The sequence below is a fragment of the Aspergillus terreus genome, genomic scaffold (genome assembly GCF_000149615.1).
Source record: "Aspergillus terreus NIH2624 scaffold_2 genomic scaffold, whole genome shotgun sequence".
Lineage (NCBI taxonomy): Eukaryota > Fungi > Ascomycota > Eurotiomycetes > Eurotiales > Aspergillaceae > Aspergillus > Aspergillus terreus.
The window spans coordinates 485,290-505,685 of record NT_165925.1 but is presented as its reverse complement, the minus strand read 5'-3'; the positions used below and the strand labels follow the sequence as shown (position 1 = coordinate 505,685).

General features: G+C 52.5%; 9 protein-coding genes across 9 annotated transcripts; 7 read left to right on the top strand and 2 right to left on the bottom strand.

Annotated features, from left to right (window-relative positions):
- Nucleotides 1–846: 846 nt before the first annotated feature.
- On the top strand, nucleotides 847–2,466 carry ATEG_01163 (uncharacterized protein; the record flags this gene model as incomplete). The annotated part of the gene is made up of 3 exons (XM_001208528.1): nucleotides 847–902; nucleotides 1,024–1,135; nucleotides 1,240–2,466. 3 exons carry the CDS (start codon nucleotides 847–849, stop codon nucleotides 2,464–2,466), a joined length of 1,395 nt encoding a protein of 464 aa, XP_001208528.1.
- Nucleotides 2,467–3,002: 536 nt separating this feature from the next.
- Nucleotides 3,003–3,920, top strand: ATEG_01162 (cytochrome c oxidase assembly protein; the record flags this gene model as incomplete). Its single annotated transcript, XM_001208527.1, has 4 exons — nucleotides 3,003–3,190; nucleotides 3,239–3,308; nucleotides 3,378–3,819; nucleotides 3,874–3,920. 4 exons carry the CDS (start codon nucleotides 3,003–3,005, stop codon nucleotides 3,918–3,920), a joined length of 747 nt encoding a protein of 248 aa, XP_001208527.1.
- A 630-nt stretch (nucleotides 3,921–4,550) lies between these two features.
- On the top strand, nucleotides 4,551–5,884 carry ATEG_01161 (replication factor C subunit 5; the record flags this gene model as incomplete). The annotated part of the gene is made up of 6 exons (XM_001208526.1): nucleotides 4,551–4,637; nucleotides 4,699–5,321; nucleotides 5,379–5,547; nucleotides 5,598–5,696; nucleotides 5,754–5,809; nucleotides 5,860–5,884. 6 exons carry the CDS (start codon nucleotides 4,551–4,553, stop codon nucleotides 5,882–5,884), a joined length of 1,059 nt encoding a protein of 352 aa, XP_001208526.1.
- A 1,026-nt stretch (nucleotides 5,885–6,910) lies between these two features.
- On the bottom strand, nucleotides 6,911–7,749 carry ATEG_01160 (mitochondrial 54S ribosomal protein uL16m; the record flags this gene model as incomplete). Its single annotated transcript, XM_001208525.1, has 3 exons — nucleotides 6,911–7,083; nucleotides 7,156–7,635; nucleotides 7,692–7,749. 3 exons carry the CDS (start codon nucleotides 7,747–7,749, stop codon nucleotides 6,911–6,913), a joined length of 711 nt encoding a protein of 236 aa, XP_001208525.1.
- Nucleotides 7,750–8,064: 315 nt separating this feature from the next.
- ATEG_01159 (replication factor C subunit 1) lies at nucleotides 8,065–11,450 on the top strand (the record flags this gene model as incomplete). The annotated part of the gene is made up of 5 exons (XM_001208524.1): nucleotides 8,065–8,157; nucleotides 8,249–8,283; nucleotides 8,313–8,414; nucleotides 8,469–10,804; nucleotides 10,855–11,450. 5 exons carry the CDS (start codon nucleotides 8,065–8,067, stop codon nucleotides 11,448–11,450), a joined length of 3,162 nt encoding a protein of 1,053 aa, XP_001208524.1.
- A 539-nt stretch (nucleotides 11,451–11,989) lies between these two features.
- ATEG_01158 (Sin1 family protein) lies at nucleotides 11,990–14,589 on the top strand (the record flags this gene model as incomplete). Its single annotated transcript, XM_001208523.1, has 2 exons — nucleotides 11,990–12,012; nucleotides 12,096–14,589. The coding sequence occupies 2 exons, from the start codon at nucleotides 11,990–11,992 to the stop codon at nucleotides 14,587–14,589; spliced, it is 2,517 nt and encodes an 838-aa protein (XP_001208523.1).
- A 1,039-nt stretch (nucleotides 14,590–15,628) lies between these two features.
- pkaC (cAMP-dependent protein kinase catalytic subunit pkaC) lies at nucleotides 15,629–17,226 on the top strand (the record flags this gene model as incomplete). Its single annotated transcript, XM_001208522.1, has 4 exons — nucleotides 15,629–16,408; nucleotides 16,467–16,720; nucleotides 16,772–17,146; nucleotides 17,199–17,226. 4 exons carry the CDS (start codon nucleotides 15,629–15,631, stop codon nucleotides 17,224–17,226), a joined length of 1,437 nt encoding a protein of 478 aa, XP_001208522.1.
- Nucleotides 17,227–17,913: 687 nt separating this feature from the next.
- On the bottom strand, nucleotides 17,914–18,341 carry tim13 (protein translocase subunit TIM13; the record flags this gene model as incomplete). The annotated part of the gene is made up of 2 exons (XM_001208521.1): nucleotides 17,914–18,144; nucleotides 18,216–18,341. 2 exons carry the CDS (start codon nucleotides 18,339–18,341, stop codon nucleotides 17,914–17,916), a joined length of 357 nt encoding a protein of 118 aa, XP_001208521.1.
- Nucleotides 18,342–19,116: 775 nt separating this feature from the next.
- ATEG_01155 (legume-like lectin family protein) lies at nucleotides 19,117–20,389 on the top strand (the record flags this gene model as incomplete). Its single annotated transcript, XM_001208520.1, has 5 exons — nucleotides 19,117–19,218; nucleotides 19,379–19,449; nucleotides 19,501–19,582; nucleotides 19,638–19,898; nucleotides 19,952–20,389. 5 exons carry the CDS (start codon nucleotides 19,117–19,119, stop codon nucleotides 20,387–20,389), a joined length of 954 nt encoding a protein of 317 aa, XP_001208520.1.
- Nucleotides 20,390–20,396: the final 7 nt, after the last annotated feature.

The window sequence follows — 20,396 nt, the reverse complement described above, 5'->3', positions numbered from 1 at the left end:
TAACGGCATTACCAAAAAATACCAACACACCACTCGCATTGCCTACCCTTTTCGGTTCGTCTCCGTCTCGCGGTAAGATTTCGGTACGGCCATTCTCGGCCCAAAATCCCCTTCCGACCGCGGGTCTAAACCTACCTAACCTTCCAGGCTGCATAATCGCGACTCTGTTCTCCTCCGGCGCATCTCGACCAGAAGAAGAAGATTCTCACTAGCGATTCTCATCCGTTTGGATCGCCGATGTGCCTCTCATCTCACTGCCAATCTGGTGGTGTCGCCTTCAGCTGTTAATCTATTTGCCTTTTTTGCGGTCTCTCCCAGGCCCCACCCCAAGTGGCCCCGAACTGGAGTCTTCCACAGCTCCCTTTCCACGGAGGACTGGCAGGCATTCCAATTATTAAGTACCCCAAGTCGGTGACAGGCGGGGATCGTCATCCTACCGTTTAGCCTCCTACCCCTGAACCACCCTGCACGAACCCTCCCCCCGTGTTTTCCAGGACCGAGGTCGGTTTTCGTGTTGCACCATCCGTCCCACGGCCGACCACACGAACCGCCATTGCATTCTAATCCCGGAGTTGTAGTCCCATGGAACAGCGTTTTGGGTCATTGCTATTTTTGCTGACGTCCTTTGACTTTGGTGTTCTTCTTGCCTGAGAGCGATGTGCCCTATTAGCTCTCCGTAGCTGAGATCGGTCACAACGGACGGTCTCGGTATAGTAATTTCGCCAGGATTTCAGACTCCGCAACGCTGGAGAAGGATCTCTGAACACAAATCCAGACGGGGTCGTATTGGTGGAACACCCCCTGTTGGAGCAAGAAGGTCATGAGTTGACGGGGACCACCAACATCATGAATTCTATCGACTTGGCCCGCAAGCAACAGAGCCAGGTTCAGATACTAAAGCCGTAAGTGCCACATGGTTATCCATGCACGATTGGTCCCCGACGATCGAAGATTCTGTCTCTGTCACACAATCCGCCGTGCATCACCTCCGAGAAATTACTCATTGTGTTGCTCTTCTTACAGTATTCTGCGGGCTTATGCAATCGGGTACCTGTCCTCGACCACCCCTAAGATTATATCATCTGTCCGGCGTATCTGCAGGGGTGGCTTGCACCCTGTGCAGAGACGTGGTGAGGTAAGGCAATCGTTGAATCTGACGCTTCGTCCACCTTCCCTTTTGGGCTATATTCGTCCAACTTATATCGAAACTCTTCCGTCGCGCTGACTCTGCTTTGGTAGCTGTTGCGTGCATTGACAGCCGCAATCCGTCTGGACAGTTTTCCAACATTTTGTGCCGCTATTGTTGGCGGTTCCACGGTCATCCCGGTTTTTATTTTTCGGCTCTGTGCGTTGCTAGCTACCAGGCTTGGCCTGAAGTCAGGTGTCTGGAAATCTGGAGGGTTTGTGCGGTTGGTTCGACTCGTTGCCGCCTTCACCTCCGCGTGGCTCAGCTTTGCGCTCCTGAACCGGAAGCCCATCAGGACGCAGGGAGTCCGCTCCGATTCACGTAGTAATTCGGAACATACCGCTACAGACAACCATTATGACAGCACTACCACGACTCACGAGCCGCCTCGGCTTGCCGGTAGAACAATGGATCTCACGCTGTTCACCCTGACCCGTGCTGTGGACTTGACAGCTTGCATTTTGTGGGTACGATGGCGGGGATGGCGGAAATCCCGCGGCCGTTGGACGAAAGCAGAATCTGTTGCTCCCAAGATTGCAGATGCTGGAATATTTGCTACCAGCGCAGCAATCGTGATGTGGGCATGGTTTTACCTTCCTGAAAGACTCCCTAGGTCCTACGAGAAGTGGATTGGAGAGGTAGCGAAGGTCGACATCCGTTTAATCGAGGCGCTCCGCCGTGCTAGGAGGGGTACCTTTGTCTACGGGAAAGATACTGGCCAGGCCCCGCTGCTCCAGTCCATGTGCAAGGAATATGGCTGGCCTTTGAAGTGGGGAGATCCTAAAAAAACCATCCCCATCCCATGCGAGATGGTGCACATGGGCTGCGGCCCTAACTGTGAGAAACATGCTGCGTTCCGCTTCGCCAAGACGTTCATCTTCGCCTGTGCAACCTATATGCCTCTCCAGATTGCCTTCCGTCTGCGCGGAATGAAATCGCTAGAATCCCTCAGCCGTGCCATGTCGGATGCCTCGCGGTCGTCCGCGTTCCTCGCTTCGTTCGTTAGCCTATTCTACTATGGCGTCTGTCTTGCACGGACAAGGATTGGTCCTAAGGTCTTTAATAAGGAAGCCGTTACTCCTTTGATGTGGGATTCTGGACTTTGTGTCGGGGCAGGATGTTTCATGTGTGGGTGGAGCATACTCGTCGAAAGCGCACGGAAGCGGCAAGAGGTCGCGCTCTTCGTGGCACCCCGGGCTGCCGCAACAGTACTACCCAGGTATTATGATAAGAAGGTATGGATGACAATCCGTGATCTAGGCCTACGTGACCGTCCCTAACATCTTTTGTGTGTCTAGTACCAATACCGCGAACGGATCACCTTCGCTATGAGTGCCGCCATTTTGTTTACTTGCCTTCAGGAGCGCCCAAGCATGGTACGAGGCGTCTTTGGTCGGATTGGAGCGAGCGTCTTGAAATAGCCAAGATCTCTGTATCATTCATTAGTGTGTTATTAGTCCTTGAGGCTTTTGCTGTGATGCTTTGGCAGCATCCATTTCTGCATCATCGTTCGTATGTATTTTACTGAATATGGTCGCCGCCTGTTTCGCAGTTGCGATATCCCAAATTGGGGCCTAATATTAATCGTTTACAATACACCTGTATTCCTTGCAAATAGTTCTGAGTGCAAAGTAAATATGCATAGTGCCACTCTAAGAACATCGCTGTGCCAAGATCCGTAGATGTTGTACTCCGTATGTTTCTTATCGATAAGAATTGATGCCAAGATAGGATCACGTGTCAGAAATCCTTCTCCCGGAGCGGTTGCAAAGCTACAACTCCGCATAACCCCGGTTCAAACAGCACCGATATCACCATGTTCAGTCACCTGGCCTCTTCGTGGGGAGTCCCGTCATCCGGGACCGCGTGTCGGTCTGCCGCACGCATGCAATCAAGATGTTCGGATATGGGGAAACGATACTTCACTCGCAATTCATGCCTACGACAAAACGCTTCCGCGCCGTTTAATACGCCTCAGTCGCAAAAGCGCAATGCATCCACGATGTATGCTTCTCGTTCAACCAGATAGTGAACACTTCTAATACACAACAGGTACTACACAGCAAGTCTTATTCTGGGAACGGTCGCCCTCGCATATGGGTCGGTCCCTCTATATAAGATGGTAAGGACGGGCCCCAGAAAAATGAGCCTTGCTTTTTCCAACAAATCTGACCTAGCCTTGTTCCCATAGATCTGTCAGCAGACCGGCTGGAACGGCCAACCCGTCCTCACTCACCGGGGAGGCGATAACGATACCTCTTCGCGAGTGACTCCCGTTACAGACTCTCGTCGCCTTCGGATCACGTTCAATGGCTCTGTGTCGGATGTTCTGCCGTGGAAATTTGTTCCACAACAGAGAGAGGTGCGAGTGCTGCCAGGAGAGACTGCGCTGGCTTTCTACACCGCGACGAATAAGGGCCCAGCGGATATCATCGGAGTTGCGACATACAGTGTGACACCCGGCCAGGTGGCTCCCTACTTTAGCAAGATCCAGTGCTTCTGCTTTGAAGAGCAGAAACTCAATGCAGGAGAATCAGTGGATATGCCGGTGTTCTTCTTTATCGACCCTGACTTTGCTAAGGATCCTGCGATGAAAGGAATTGATACGATCACGCTATCATATACCTTCTTCAGTACGTTGTTATCTTACGTTATTGAAATATTGACCTATTGCTAATTCCCTGCAGAAGCACGATATGACGACAATGGCGTCCTTAAGCCTATAGCGTCTTGATAGGGTGATAGGACTTTCCAGCTACTGCCCCTCCATGCCTCTTGTCAGATGTGCTTGGGCCTCCTTCTAGGCCGCCCGGCCTAGAATGGTGCATATAAATCTGCAGCCAGAGTACTTTTCCTCAAGGCAGACGCGCTGACCGGACTTCGTGTAGGGCACGGGTCCCTAAAATACAGGGAAATCTTGGTTTACTGGGAAAGCATATTTTCCCTGTCCAAAACTGAAACACCACTCATGTACCATATGGAATAGACACTGGCGTTGAGGCGATTTTCTGTATTATATCTCTCGGGGTACCTCATGTACATAGCGTTATATGTCCCTGTGTGCTAAATCGGACCCACTTCTCGTGGAAATTCCACATTGTCTTAGATGCAATTCAACTCCATATCTATCAGCTGTCTCTTGGAAAGTTCTCTTTGGGGTAATCTCAAGAGGTACAGCAGGTTGCCGAATTGGTGTACCCCTCGCCTGTGCACAGTCAGCGCCACGGTGCACGGACCACCAATTAAACTCGCGTGTCACGACGCGTCTCGCTCCGTCGCAGTAATTCCGAACTTTCGTTGATACCTCTCCAGAAGCTCTTAATTCAAAGGGAACGCCATATTTACTGCTAAAACATCGATAAAGATGGCTTTACTAGTGGACAAGTTACGTCCACGCTCACTCGATGCGCTCTCATATCACCATGAGCTCTCCGAACGACTTCGGTCATTGGTAAGGACGCTTTTCACCAATATCTGCAGGGAGCCATTCTGACGGATCCTCAAACGACTAGGCACAAAGCGGAGACTTTCCTCATTTGCTCATGTACGGACCCTCTGGCGCAGGCAAGAAGACGCGCACAGTTGCGACTCTAAAGGAGCTGTACGGGCCCGGAGTCGAGAAGATCAAGATCGATGCGAGAGTCTTCCAGACAACGAGTAACCGAAAGCTTGAGTTCAATATTGTGTCCTCTGTCTATCATCTCGAAATTACGCCCTCTGATGTCGGAAACTATGATCGCGTTGTTGTTCAGGAGCTTCTGAAGGAAATTGCACAGACCCAGCAGGTTGATCTTGCGGCGAAGCAGCGGTTCAAGGTGGTCGTGATCAACGAGGCCGACCATCTCACTCGTGATGCCCAGGCCGCGCTGAGACGCACCATGGAGAAATACAGTCCTAACCTCCGATTGATCCTCCTGGCCAATAGCACCTCCAACATCATCGCCCCTATCCGCTCCCGAACCCTGCTGGTCAGGGTTGCCGCACCTACAGAGGATGAGATCTGCACTGTCCTCAGCACCGCAGGCCAAAGAGAAGGGTGGACTGTAGCACCGGGGCTGAACAAGAGGATTGCCCAGGAGAGTGGCCGAAACCTCCGGCGTGCACTGCTTATGTTCGAAGCGATTTACGCGCAGAAGTAGGTCAAGATCCGTCGACTACCATCCCATGCGGCACTAACAGATTTGCCTACCAGTGAGAAAGTGACCGATAACACACCAATCCCACCGCCCGACTGGGAGGTTGTTATCCAAATGATGGCCCATGAAATTCTAGCAGAACGGTCTCCAGCCAGACTGCTACAGTGCCGCGCGCGGCTATATGACCTCCTGACGCACTGTATACCGCCTACTACGATTCTCAAGGTGAGGCGACCACGTACTAAAATGGTCTGCGGTGTACTAACTGCTTCTAGACCTTGACATTCAAGCTCATTCAGCGCGTCGACGACAACTTGAAGCCCGAAGTGATTAGATGGTCTGCATTCTATGAACACCGGGTCAAGCAAGGCAGCGTAAGTATTGCAGGACCAAAACATAGATAAATTAGAAAGATCTAACGCTCCATGCAGAAAGTCATTTTCCATCTGGAGGCGTTTGTGGCCAAGTTCATGCGCATTTACGAAAGGTTTGTTCCTCTCCCTCGCAAGATACTATCGGTCACTAACTCCTTCGCAGTTACTTGATGGGCATGGACTTCTAGTTTATGGGGTAATAGTCGACGATTAATGATTGTACTATAAAACAGGGTAGCGTTGGGGGCTGAGTGGGTTACATGCATTCAACCAGCGGAATATCATTTGGGGGTCTATGATTTGTATCTTCACGGTTCAATCCCTGTAGGTGAACATTCTTTTTTAGCCTCTACTAAAATAATGATAAGGTAGTGCTCAGGGCTTTGGGCTGTTCTAGATGTGGCCGCATCATCGGCTAAGAAAGCTATATTCCGCTTTTAGTATGGAATGGACTACGTCATCGAACAACCTCGCCTCTTCATATGAACATGTTCTTTGCGAACCTTCCTCTTGAATTGTCCGGCACCAATAACCTGACAGATCAATTTTAAAACAATAACCATATTCTCCCAAACCAGTTTCATATACTCCGATAGGATGTCAGATACACGGCTGATGGACATCGAGCCGGGTGGTGAAAGCACCCAGTAGGCCTCTCTGCTCACGCTTAATACCAGTGCGCTGACTCTCCTCTCAAGGTATGAATCCATCAAAATGTATACCGAGCCGCCGGAAAAGCAGACAGGGCAGATGGGTGGTATGTTGACCAATCATGGAATGGTGTTTTCGTTGGTTCGGCAAGATTAACCCAGCACCAGGACACGGCTTGCATACCAAGAGTGAGATGCATACTATAACCCCCGACAGTGCATCAGCAAAAGCCAGAGACGAAGACGCCGAAATGGCGAAGCAATTTGGGCCAGGAGGATCATCTTCCTCTTCACTAGGGGGCACAGGTACGTCGGTCATGGTCCCTTCTATTCAACTCCGTATATGAAGATATAGACACAGGCGTGAAAGAAACATAAAAGAGAAACAGAACCAGAAGCTGATAGTAGTATACACAAGGCCTGAGCCCCGAAAACCAAGATGGTGACGCAGCATGGAGCAGGAGACTACAGGGATATGGGCCCGGATCTGGTGTTGGGGCCTAAAACGTCGCCAGAACGAAGCAGCAAATGACATAATAGGGAAGGGTAATGGGAGGATGGTGTCTATTGGGAGGCGGACGGGCTGGAGGAGGATGATTTCGGGGGAGTGGGCAGATTTTCGGTGCCCAGAGCCGGGCTTCTGCGTGGTCGCTTGAGGCTTTCGAGAGTCACACCGTTGCCGAGTTTTGTCAGACCGACAACGGGAGGATCGCCCTTCTTCACAAACTCCCAGAGGCCTGTTATCAAAATTGCGCTATTAGTCTCGTCTGTTGTTTGACCGTTCCTGTGCTGCATAAGTAATAACATACCGGGCAGTTTGTGGCCAGCCAATCGGAAAGCCTCTCTAGCAATCTTCTCGTGAATATCGCCCTTGAGTTCGAAGACGATGCGGCTTACGGCGACCTTCGCCGTCCAGTAATCGAATTTTCCCTTACCCTTACCCATACGCTGCTCGTTGCCCTTCGTGTAAACACCAATGTTGGCACTGACCCGCTTGTACAAGGTGTAGTTCATGCCTCGTAGACGTCTCTTGATCGTTTCCTCGGCAATCTTCAGCGAAGCAGCAGGGAGTCGGCGGTCATGGTCCTTCATCCGCAAGCCATAATCACCCCAGACGACTGTCGTTCCGCGGGAGGAACCGCCTGTCGGAACGTGGGGACGACCCTTGGGCGACTTAGATTTCTCCATGAATTTGGGCGTGAGCCAGTCCAGGGACGGCGACGTGGTGGAGAAGCATCGCGATAGCGGGAGGACTGTGAACGGCGTGGATAGACCTGTCGTGCATCGGACTGTCAGTTGTTGAAGGTCGGCGGAAAACTTTTTCTCATTGACGATGGGTGCTCACAGGTAGGCCGGAGGAGACCGAACTGAGGTCTCGAAAACATCTTCATTTGCGGACCCATGGCGAGACTTCGTTGCCGGCCGTTCTCGTTCCCGACTCAGCGACGAAGAATTGAGATTGGGCTGTATCGGCGTATCTGCGAGGTCCAATATCCCGAAAAGGGAAGAAGGGCTTGTGCACGTGCCACCGCGCGTGAGGGTTATGTAATCAAATTAGATCACGTCGCCCGCGGAAGCTCCAGGCAACGCGTCGTGTCTGACTGCCTGTGAGCAGATTCAAGAAGGCAGCCTAGTGAGATTGCCTTGTCCAATTTCTATATCACCTGGATAGCACTCTTCGGGCACGGAAGAGACATGCTCTGATTGACTCGACCATCATGCCTACCGATATTAGGAGCTTTTTCGGGGCCAAGTCCAGTCAAGGCTCTAGTACTGGGGCTTCGCCCGCGAAGACACCCGCAAAGAAAGAGGTATGTATCTAGTCGCAAAGCTACCATAGGAAGTCTTTTTGTTCCCAAGATACCAGAATACTGACTCTGTTGTTTCCTTTTGGATGACTAGGAACCTTCTCGCAAGAAGCGTAAGCTTTCTATCCTGTACGTTGGCTTTGCTAGACCACTGACAGGATTCTAGGTAGCCGGAAGGTAGTGGATGACAGCGACGATGATGAAGAGGAAGTTGCGGTGACGAAAGCACCTACTCCCAAATCTAAGCCTGCAAGCAAGCCGTACGTATTGTGTTCTAAATGATCATGGCAACTTCGATCGCTGACCACATTCAGAAAACCCGCTGCATCACAGGGGAAGGAGACAACCACGTCGGATTACTTCGCGTCTAGCAAAAAGAGAGGAAGAACACCTAAGGCCGCCAGTAACGCACCTGCGAAAGAGTCGCAACCAGCTCAAGATAAATCATCTAAGCCCTCGAAGCACGACACCTCGCCAGCGAAAAAGCGCCAATCTCGGGAGACTACAAAGAAGCCTGCGATTGTTTTAGATGATGATAAAGGCGGAGACGACGATATCTTTGCGGCAGACTTCCGAAAGCCTGGAAAAGGTGACGACGATTATGTCGAGGAGGAGCGCAGCGATGATAGCGACCTGGAGGAACTGTCCGTGAGGCCAGCTACTGCAGCTTCTGGCAAGTCAGGACGCAAAAAGGCAACATCGAAACTCGACTCAGATGACGACGTCGTCATGGAGGATATTCCTAAACCTTCCTCGAGAAACTCAAAGTCAGCGACATCCCAACCGGCCAAGAAGCGCAAATCCGAGGCTCTCGATAAAGATGACGATGCGTCCAAAAGCCCTGCAAAGAAAGCCGCTGGGCGTTCGAAAGGCACTCCGTCAGCCCCTTCGACCAAGAAGCAAAAAGCGACTCCGAAGGACCAGCCCGAGAGTAAAGAAATCCAAGACATTTTCGACAGCATTCCAACGATCCGTGCCCCAACGCCTCCACCGAAAGATGGGCAGGGTAAATTCAATTTTGCCGCCCAGGCGGCGCGGTCTACTGAACCCACGGGTGAACGCGCCGAGTTACCAATCGGAGCTGACAACTGCCTTGCAGGGCTGTCTTTTGTGTTTACCGGCGTGCTTGATACTCTGGGTCGCGATGAGGGAGTGTCTCTCGTCAAACAGTATGGGGGCAGGGTTGTTGGCACTCCTAGCTCCAAAACGAGCTACGTGGTTCTGGGACATGATGCGGGTCCTTCGAAGCTCAGGACGATCAAAGACAACAATTTGAAGACGATCAATGAACAAGGTCTTTTTGAACTCATTCGACGCCTTCCAGCAAATGGTGGCGACGGTAAGGCGGCCGGCAAGTACGAGGCTAAAAAGAAGGCAGAGGAAGAAAAGGTCAAAGCCATGGCAGCAGAGATGGACAAGGAAGAAAAGCGCCAGGCGAGAACAGACGGCCTCGACAGTCGTAAGGGTGAGAAGGCTTCTTCACAGACTGATGATCGCCTTTGGACGACGAAATACGCACCCACCTCGATGAACATGATCTGTGGCAACAAGGGTATTGTTGAGAAACTCCAGTCATGGCTTCGAAACTGGCACAAAAGTGCGCATTGGAACTTTAAGAAAGCAGGCCCAGACGGTATGGGTCTTTATCGCTCTGTCATGCTCCATGGTCCTCCTGGAATCGGAAAGACTACAGCAGCACATCTCGTCGCCAATCTAGAAGGGTACGACGTTGTGGAGACCAATGCCAGCGATACAAGAAGCAAGAAGCTTGTGGAAACGGGTCTTCTGGGCGTTCTTGACACAACCTCCCTCCAGGGTTATTTCTCAGGAGAGGGGAAAAAGGTACAGGGTACAAAGAAAAACCTCGTGCTTATCATGGATGAGGTCGATGGCATGTCAGCTGGAGACAGGGGTGGTGTGGGTGCCATGGCTGCTGTCGCCAAGAAAACCCATATCCCACTTATCATGATTTGCAACGAGCGAAAGCTCCCGAAAATGAAGCCTTTCGATGGAGTTGTTTACGACCTGCCGTTCAGACGCCCGACAGTGGAGCAAATCAGGGCCAGACTATCCACAATCTGTTTCCGCGAAGGAATGAAGATCCCACCGCCAGTTCTTGATAGCCTCATTGAGGGCACTCATGCTGATATTCGGCAAGTGATCAACATGCTTTCCACCGTAAAGCTGGACCAGAAGACACTCGACTATCAACAAGGAAAGGAGATGTCGAAGGCCTGGGAGAAGAATGTGATCCTGAAGCCGTTTGACATCGCTGGCAAGATCTTGAATGCCCAGATGTTCTCGCCTAGTTCTAAGGCCACCCTCAACGATAAGATCGAACTTTATTTCAATGATCATGAATTCAGTCATCTGATGGTACAAGAAAACTACCTGAGGACGAGGCCGACATTGGCTGGCAGCTATCAAGGCAAAGAGCAGAAACTAAAATTGCTTGAACTCGCAGACAATGCTGCTTCCAGCATCAGTGATGGTGATCTTGTCGATAGGATGATTCACGGAACCCAACAACAATGGAGCTTGATGCCTACCCATGCTATTTTCAGCTTTGTGCGGCCTGCCAGTTTCGTATATGGAAACATGACGGAAAGGCCATCGTTTTCTGCCTGGCTGGGCCAGAACAGCAAACAAGGTATGATCCTTCCGTGGACTGTGTTGTTACTTGTTGCTAACGTGTCATAGGAAAACTTGGGCGCTATATCAAGGAAATCCAGGGCCACATGCGCCTTCGTTCGTCCGGAAATCGGGATGAGATTCGCCAACAGTACTTCCCCCTCATCTGGACGAAGCTGGTGCGGCGGTTGCAAGAAGAGGGTAAGGATAGTGTCGAAGATGTCATCGATTTTATGGACAGCTATTTCCTTACGCGTGAAGATTGGGATGCATTACTTGAACTTGGCCTGGGGCCGATGGACGAGTCGACCGTCAAGCTGGAAACACAGACGAAGGCCACTTTCACGCGTATATACAACCAACGGACTCACCCCATGCCTTTCATGAAAGCCAGCAGTGTGGTGGCTCCGAAGAATATGCCGAAGGAGAAGCCTGATATTGAGGAGGCGATTGACGAGTCGGACGAGGAGGTTTTGGAGGACGACTCTAGAGACAACGACGAGAGCGAGGAGCTAGACCTGAAGAAGGACAAGTATGTTCGCGTGCCGAAAAAGACCCAGAAGGGCGGAAAAGGCAAGAAAGCAAAACAAGCGGACGATGACGATGCTCCCGCCGATGATAAGCCAAAGAAAAAGGGTCGCAAACCCAAGGCGAAGTCTGGATAAGCAATGTGTGTGTTTGGGAGAGGCTTTGGTATTGATATGATGTTTGTACTTTTAGTAAAGGAAGCTGTACATTTCTTCATAGCAGCGAGTGACTGTTGGTGATGTGTTGTGTACGCTAGAACTCCATGATCGTAACAATGAATCTCTATAGTTGCTATGGTAGACTGGACAGTCTTGGCTGATCGGCGGACGGATGGCCCGCCTTCAATTCGCCGTAAATCCGATCATCTCTCCGCTCCCTCCTCTCTCCACTTTCTCTCTCCTTCATCCCCCTCGGCTTGTTTGATACTCGTCATTCCTACAACGTTTCTTCTATCCCTTCTCTATCAGGCTGGTCCTGTTCGGAGAGTGTCTCTCTGCGCGCCCTTTTGCAGATCGACCCGCGCGCATGTACCTAGTGCACCGCAGGGTCCAGTCTCATGCTCATTGAGACAGCGTTTGACCTCACATCTTAGTCTTTTCTTCTCCTCGATATCACCACCGTACTTTTATCTATATCGTCGCATCACCCTCCTACACTCTCTGACATTACCCAAACCATGTCGCTCCTTCACAATGAAGAGTATGTTGCCAGGGCGCCTGCATCTCCATCTCTCACCAACCCCACCGTGCGGACAGGGACCCTTGGAACTGACCACACCCTAGTTTTACAATATGGCAGTTGCGGACTTCCTACTTGTCGACCATTAAAGATGGAATCGGCGACCGGCTCATCAACGTGAACAACTCTGTCCTTAACACCCCAGGGTTTCGCGCCGCCGGCTGGTCATCGGCCTCCCTGAACCCCAACGCCCAAAGCGCAGCGGCCCACATCCGACGCACCCATTCGCCCCCGATCCCAACCACCACTGCGGTGTCATCCGAGTATTATAATCTCAGAGATGGAAGTGACCTTGCCCGAGCAGGACCTGGCGATGACGGCGAAGATGACGAGGGGGGAATGGTGACCGGCAAGAGCAGTACGGATGTGATTGGACGACGGCACCACGGACGCAGTGGGAAAAGGGGACACCGGAGGGAGCGCCAGCAGCAAGAACAGCAGAAACAGAGGGATGCCGAGGAAGACGACAGCAGTGATCTGAGCGACGAAAGCGACGACGAGGGTGATAGCGCGCCGAGGCCCATCGATCAGATTAAATTCACCAAAATGCCTATACGCACGCGAGCAGGCTCGTCACCGATCCGATCTTCGACAGATCGTCCAGAAGGGCCACAGGTCATGGTCACGTCTCCTTCGCATCCAGGGACGGGCGGTCATTATCGTACGGGTTCGCTGGGAACAGCGGTTTCAGTGAATGAACGTCCACGGAGGGATACCACTACGACCACGAGCAGCGACATGTCTTCCGATGCTGATTTACCGTCGTCTGTGTCTAGGAGGCCCCAGATTAAGTTCTCTAACCAGGACCAGGTGATCGAATTGGCGCGTCACCAGGGTCGCAGGAATGGGGATCTGGAGGAGCTGAATGAACAGGATGAAGACTCGGGTGCTGAGTCGGTGGATTCGGCCTTGTCGTCAGAATTCGACGCGACTGCTGGATCGGCGTCGCTGCTCGAGGGTGTGGGCATCACTGGAAGCTTAGACTCCTCATCCCCAATCTTGATGCACAAGTTGCCAAACGGAACAGGGTCTCAAACTGCTTCGCCCAGGAAGCCTAAGACGCCGGCGCCAGAATTGCAGGACCTTCCCCCGCCCCGGCCGATTAGCACGATACAACCCGTCAGCCTGCTTTCCAAAGCGCTGAACGCGCGCAAAAAGGAGCCTACGAATCCCGTTGAGAAGTTTGCGGTCCTGTCTGGCAAAGGCTTGACGGATGCGCTCAACATAAAACTATATGCTCCGTTCTCCTCTGACCCTGAGGAGCCGATGGATCTACCGATGACTCGGGAGTCCAAACTTGCAGAGCAACCGGCGCCGGTTACAGTAGTCGAGGCGATCGGACTCGCGCTGTGGAAATACTCGGAAGAAGGGCGGGCGCCATCTATTGAACGGAATAAACTGACTGTGAACCGATGGACGCTCCGTATGGTGGAGGATGGGGAGGTTGAATACGACTTTCCGGCGCTGGGACGGACGTTGCCCATTACCGATTTCACGTCAAACAACAACCGGGCTGCGGGCGCGCGAGGCCGCATGCGAGGCAAGCAATACGATGAATTCGCTCTCGTGGAAGCGTCCGATTCGGAGTTTGAAGAGAACGAGCGGCTCTTCCCCATGTTTAGCCAGTCCCCAGCCTCCGAGGAGGATATAGCGCCCACGCCCACGGCTCCAAACGCGCCAGTCAATACGCAAAATAAGGGCCCGCGACTCAACCCGATCTTGGGACAGCCATTCTCCTCCGCACTCAACGATAACACCCTGACACCGGCTGACCGTCCGGCGGTGCCCACTTCCCACGCTACGCCTCGCCTAGGTGTCTCCAAGACGCTCAAAATCCGGTTCATCAACTTGGAAGCCTCCACCCAAGTCACCACGTTAAACACATCTACGGATAGCTACATTGCGGAAATTCTGGACTCGGTGTGCAAGCGATGGGGATTGGACAAGGGCAATTACCTTCTCAAAGTGATGGGATCGAATACGATCGCGCCGTTGGATCGGACCGTCGAGGCTCTGGGCAACATCACTGAGCTGGACCTTGTTCGGCGCAGATTCGGCCCTCAATCGTTGACCGGATCGCCGGGCAGTTCCTCTCCGAATGCGCCACTGCTAGTTGACAACCCCAGCAGCGCACCCAGCAAGAAGAGTAAAAAGGGCGGGCCGCGCATGCTCCACCCGCTTACACAGAAGCAGGACCTCATTGGCGGATATTACCGGCGGTATCATGTGTTTCGCAAACAGTCCATGTCCTTCACGGCGTCGAATCATCGGATCTTGACGTTCGACAATGACTATATGCATATCATGCCGGGCGATGAAGGGAAGGCCGGGTCGGCCACGAAGACGCGGTCGATCAGCTTCAACGACGTGGTCGGGTGCAAGGTGAGTCGGCGCCACCCGAAGAACTTTCGGGTTGTGGTGCTCCGCGGAAACGATGCGTCGGAGCAGAAGCGATATGATTTTGAGGCTCGAAATGCGCTGGAGGCGGTGGAGATTGTGGATGAGATCAAGAAGAACATGGCGCACTACCGGATCTAGGAACTTGGTCGGCTTCCTTCTGGATTAGGAGTCTCCTGGGTTGGACTACGGAGTATGTGTGTATCACGATACGAATGAATTATGCCAGATCATACTTACCCAGTACCTTACCTACTTATGCAGACGGAGGATTATCTACCTACGGAGTACTAGTAAGTAGACTATTGGAGAAGCTCCGAGGCGGGGCGTTCCACCGATCCACCGGCGTGATGAGGTCACCGCAAAGTCATTCCGAATCAGATCGAGTGTGCCAGTCATGACGGCCGAGTGATGACTTCATCGCTCTGGGGCTCATCAAACTGGCTTTGTCGGCCTCCATTGTAGATGAGGTATGCTCGGGGATCGGAGATGGTGATGATGTCGTGTTTGTTACTTTGTAGAGGCACATTGTGAGCGTGAGACGCACCTGAAACAGGAGATCGGGCGATGAATGAACTGATGAAAGGGTTATTTTGGGAGGATCTTTGTTTGGACTCGGGATTCTTTCTATAGGGAACACAGCTGGTCATGTTGAATACATCTTATATGCAATTGAACCTCTGGGGAGGGACAGGTGAAGGCTGAACAAAACAGATAGAACGAACGATACCATGACCATACAACAGAATCCACCGCAGGGTGCACCCCCCTCTGGGAGCAACAACACCAGACGTGACCATACCGAAACCAACCCCGCTTTCTTTGTCGGCCACCATCAAGAAATCTTTCTCTCTCCACCCAATTGCTCTCTTTCACTGCGACCTCTCACGTCTCTTTACGACGTATTCTTAAGGTCTTGTCGCTCCACGGTGTTTTTACCGAGTTAGAACCCGCACCCAATCAACCCTTTCTACTAGCAAAGCTTTTTCCTTTCTAGCCACAAGAGGGTCCGTCGTATCCGCCGCCGGAACCATCCACAAAAAGAACGACGCCGCCCCCCCGGCTGCTGCTCCCGTCTGTTCGGATGAGGGGTTAAGCTTCTCAATTCCTCTCTTCTCTCTCTCTCCCTCTCAGCGTGTGGATGTTCTCTTGAGTCGACTCGTTGAGCCTACCATCCTCGATGCCTAGTCTCGGAGGTCTCCTGAAGAAACGGCGGACAAAGGATTCGCAAACCCTGTCAAAGGAGCTTGGAGCCGGTTCGTCACCCACCGCGGCCCAGACACAGACGTCACCAAACGTGGCCGACCACCATCACCATCACCACCACCCCCAACAGCACTCCCACCAATCCTCCAACGGTCCGGACTCTTCTCACTCTCAGCAATCGGCCTCCGACCATCCCAATCCCTCTGCAGCTTCCCACCCCACCACCGAAGGTCAACCCGCCGCCTCCATGCAAGCCGCTGCTGTCCCGCAAGCGTCCCCGTCCGGCCATTCTAGTCCCGGTCTGCAACACCAAGGGTCGCACCAGTCCAATGTGGCCAGCATTCACAATATAATTCACTCCCCACAGCCGGGGGCAGCAGGACGTTCCTCCTCCGGCGCTCATGGCGGGGCACAGCAAACCCAGCAGCGTAGCGAGACCCGGACCACCAAGGGAAAGTATTCGCTTGATGATTTCACCCTCCAACGGACCCTAGGCACGGGCAGCTTCGGTCGAGTTCACCTCGTCCAGTCCAAACACAACCATCGATTCTATGCGATCAAGGTGTTGAAAAAGGCCCAGGTCGTGAAGATGAAGCAGGTCGAACATACGAACGATGAGCGCCGAATGCTGAACCGTGTACGCCACCCGTTCCTGATCACCTTGTGGGGTACTTGGCAGGACTCGCGCAATCTATACATGGTGATGGATTTCGTCGAGGGTGGCGAGCTCTTCAGTCTCCTGCGGAAGTCGCAGGTAAGGAAGTCTTTCAGATGGTCTGTGCAGAACTGCCCCGCTGACTGTTGACATAAAGCGATTCCCTAATCCCGTTGCCAAATTCTACGCGGCCGAAGTGACCCTCGCGCTGGAATATCTGCATTCGCAGCAAATCATTTACCGTGACTTGAAGCCGGAGAACCTACTGCTCGACCGGCATGGACACCTGAAAATCACTGACTTCGGGTTCGCCAAGGAAGTCCCTGACATCACCTGGACTCTGTGCGGAACTCCTGACTACCTTGCCCCGGAAGTCGTTTCGTCCAAAGGATATAACAAATCGGTCGATTGGTAAGCTGCTCTACTGCTCCGAGTGCTTCAAACCAGCACTAACCGTTCTAGGTGGTCTCTGGGCATCTTGATCTTCGAAATGCTGTGCGGTTTCACGCCGTTCTGGGACAGTGGCTCCCCAGTCAAGATCTATGAGAACATTCTCCGCGGCCGGATAAAGTACCCTCCTTATCTCAACCCAGACGCTGTGGACCTTCTATCGCAATTGATCACGGCCGATCTCACCAAGCGTCTGGGTAACCTGCATGGCGGGTCGGAAGACGTCAAGAACCATCCCTGGTTCGCCGAGGTGACCTGGGATCGCTTGGCGCGGAAGGATATTGATGCTCCTTATGTGCCACCCATCCGTGGTGGACAGGGTGATGCCAGCCAGTATGATCGGTATCCTGAAGAGACGGAGGCCTATGGCCTCCCCGGTGAGGATATGTATGCGGCAACCCCTTGGTCCTTCTTTTGCTTTGAACTAACATTCGCCCAGGCATGGTCACCTGTTCCCAGACTTCTGATTCCTTGATTACATGAGTTATGATGAAATGATCATCTCGTCATAGAAATGGAGTTTGTCTGGCTAGACCAACGGCAATCAGTCGATACGCTCATGGTCTCTGCTCCTACATCTGTGAAGCAGGAGCGAGTGGATATGAACCTTGCTATCCGTTTCTATACTCGATACCCCTCGGTGGGTTTTCTAATCGCTGGCCGACTCAATACTGACAGCCGTCGGAGTAGTTGACGGTGTCTGTTTATATCTGGCGTGGACCTTGTGCTTTTTCTGCTTTCATGACTTCTGTGCCCAGGCCATGTTGTCATGGATCACCACCTCAGTGCTGGTAGGTGCAAATTTAGTGAGCAATTTTTTGGTGATCTTCCATTCGTTTTTCATTTTATTTTAGGACACCTGTATAATGTACATATTCTTCCAATCTCCTAATAGCAAAAATAGTAGGCCATGACACTGGGCACTTGGCTGCATTCTTTCCCCTCACGTAGAACGGCGTCGTCTTCGAAAATCGTGCATCCTCAATGGTGCTCCGGACAGGGAAATATGGTACAGGTATCGTCGGAGGGACACCGCATCACTCGACGCAAACAAAGCCAAAACACAGGGATAAATCGCGAACAGAAAGACGCCCCAGCCACCATCTATGAATTAATCACCATCGTACAGATCATTCCTCTATCAGCGCACAGGTTTACAAGCTACCGGCATCAGACGACCCCGTCGCCAGCGAGTTCATGGCAACAGTGTCCTGGGCGCCGGCCTTCTTGGACTCCTTAGCGATGCGCGCAATGTACGTGCGGCTCGCGGCATTCCAGAACGAGATGTACTTCTCCATGCACTGGGACAGACAGGTTTCCTCTTTAGAGGACATGGAGGAGCCGGGTGCGGGCACGCAGGCGTCGAAGCAGTGCTCGTTGACTTTCTATACATACACCGTAATTAGCTGATTGTGTTTGGACTATTGCGGTTGCGGGTCGAAGGAAGGAGACATACTCCGATCAGGTTCCGGGCGTTGGCCATGGCGGCCTCTTGCTGCAGCTGACGGATGATGGCATTCTTGACCTCGGCCGGGGAGGAGGCCTGGGCGTTGGAGCTGGAGCTGGAGCCGAAGAGAGCCATTGTGTGGGTGGTTGGAGGTGTGGACGGGGGTTGGGCGGGTGTGAGTGAGGTGAGCTCGTGAGGTTGATGCTGACGAGGTTTGGCAGGATCTTCGGAGGTTCTGTATTGAGCTGGACGTGGCTGGTGTGGTTTATGCGCCACAGTTGCAACCGCGGGACTAGTCTGTTTCGGGAAAGATGCTTCTTGGAGAGGAATGTATGTGTTTGTCTATGGCACGATGATCGAAATAGCGATACACCCACCGATCATAGTCTAATATCGGAAGATGAATCCAGAAAAACCAGTATTAACCAGTCTTCGTAGGAGGCATATAAATATTCTGCTTCATCTGCAGCGCATGAGGTCATGTATGGTTGTATACTGGGTGTGGGGAGGCCATGCTTAGTCAGTGTTATGGGTCTAAATGCACTACCGTGTCTTTTCCACCATCGTCACCAACTGATCAGTCCAACGAACCTCTCACAGTCTCCCTCCAACGCCTTACTTTTCACTTACTTCTCTTTCTTCCTTTCTCTGCTTCACTCTTTCATTTTTGACCCCATACCTTTTCCCCGACCCCTGGTTCCCCACCGACTGGTCTGCTTAATTCGACCTACCTAGGTACCTATACTCGGAGCTCGTTCATGTCCCGGTGACATCGACATTATCTGTCCGTGAAAAGAACCAGTGATTGTTACTCGCTGCAGTCTGTCATTTACTCGATATAATACCTCTCCTACGATCTTCGCCGTCACGATTTGCTCAATCCTTTCTCCTACGTCTGTTTACGCCCACAATGATGCTCCCGCGACTTTCCACGCTCCTGTGCCTTGCTGGGCTGGCAAGCGTCCCCACTGCGAACGCCTACGAGGGCGACGATAACATCAAGAGTATTCCTGTATGCATGTCCACTTGACGTTATACAGGAATCGGGCTAATTGACTACCAAACATAGCTCCGCACTCATAGTCTTGCTTCGGTGGGTCCCGCTCATACATCGTCTGCCGTCGCAGACAGCTCGCTTTGTCCTTACCCAGCCGTCTGACAAGCTCCCATAGCCATACCTCGATTCCGACTTCCAAAGCCGCTGGTTTGATTTCGGCGGTGACACAATAATCCGTGCCGATAAGTGCGTCCCTCCCTAGTAACAATGCCGAGGCTGTTCGCTGAACTGTACCAGGTACATTCGTCTCACGTCCGATCGACCGTCGCAGCAGGGATGGATCTTCTCGCGCGTCCCTCTGACCGCGACGAATTGGGAAGTCAGTTCACACCGTGGATCATCAACGTCCGAGTGCCATGCTTACCGCTCTCTAGATCGAGGTCGAGTTCAAAATCCACGGCGACGGCAACCTGCACGGCGATGGGTTTGCCATGTGGCTCACCAAACAACGCGCCACCCAGGGTCCTGTCTTCGGCTCGACGGATAACTTCGAGGGCTTGGGTATCTTCTTCGACACCTACAAGAACAACCGCCCCGGAACCTCCTTCCCCTACGTTATGGCCATGATGGGCGACGGACAGACCACGTACGACCAGGCGCACGACGGAAAGGCCAACGAGCTGGCTGGTTGCTCCGTACGTACAGTCCTCACTGCGACCATCACTACATTCAACTAACCCACTTCTAGGCCCGCGGTCTTCGGGGCGCCTCGATCCCCACCAAGGCGCGTCTGACATATTTCCAGGACAAGTCTTTGACTCTTGACTTGCAGTACAAGTCGGAGGACAAGTGGACCAACTGCTTCTCGCTAACCGCCCCCGAAACCAACATTGCCATCCCCTCTGTCGCGTACCTCGGCTTCTCCGCGGAGACCGGTGAACTCAGCGACAACCATGATATCATCTCTGTCAAGTCGCAGAACCTCTACAGCATCGGTAGCAGCTCCTCTAACCGTGGATCCGGGCCCAGCTCTAGCAGCAACACGCGGGGTCGTGTCAAGCCGCGCAAGCAACAGGGAAGCTGGGGGTGGTTCCTGTTCAAGACCGTCCTGTTCTTCGTCGCCATTGCCGGCGGCTATGTCGGATGGACCATGTACCGCACCAAGCAGAGATACTCGCGGTTCTAAGCAACAT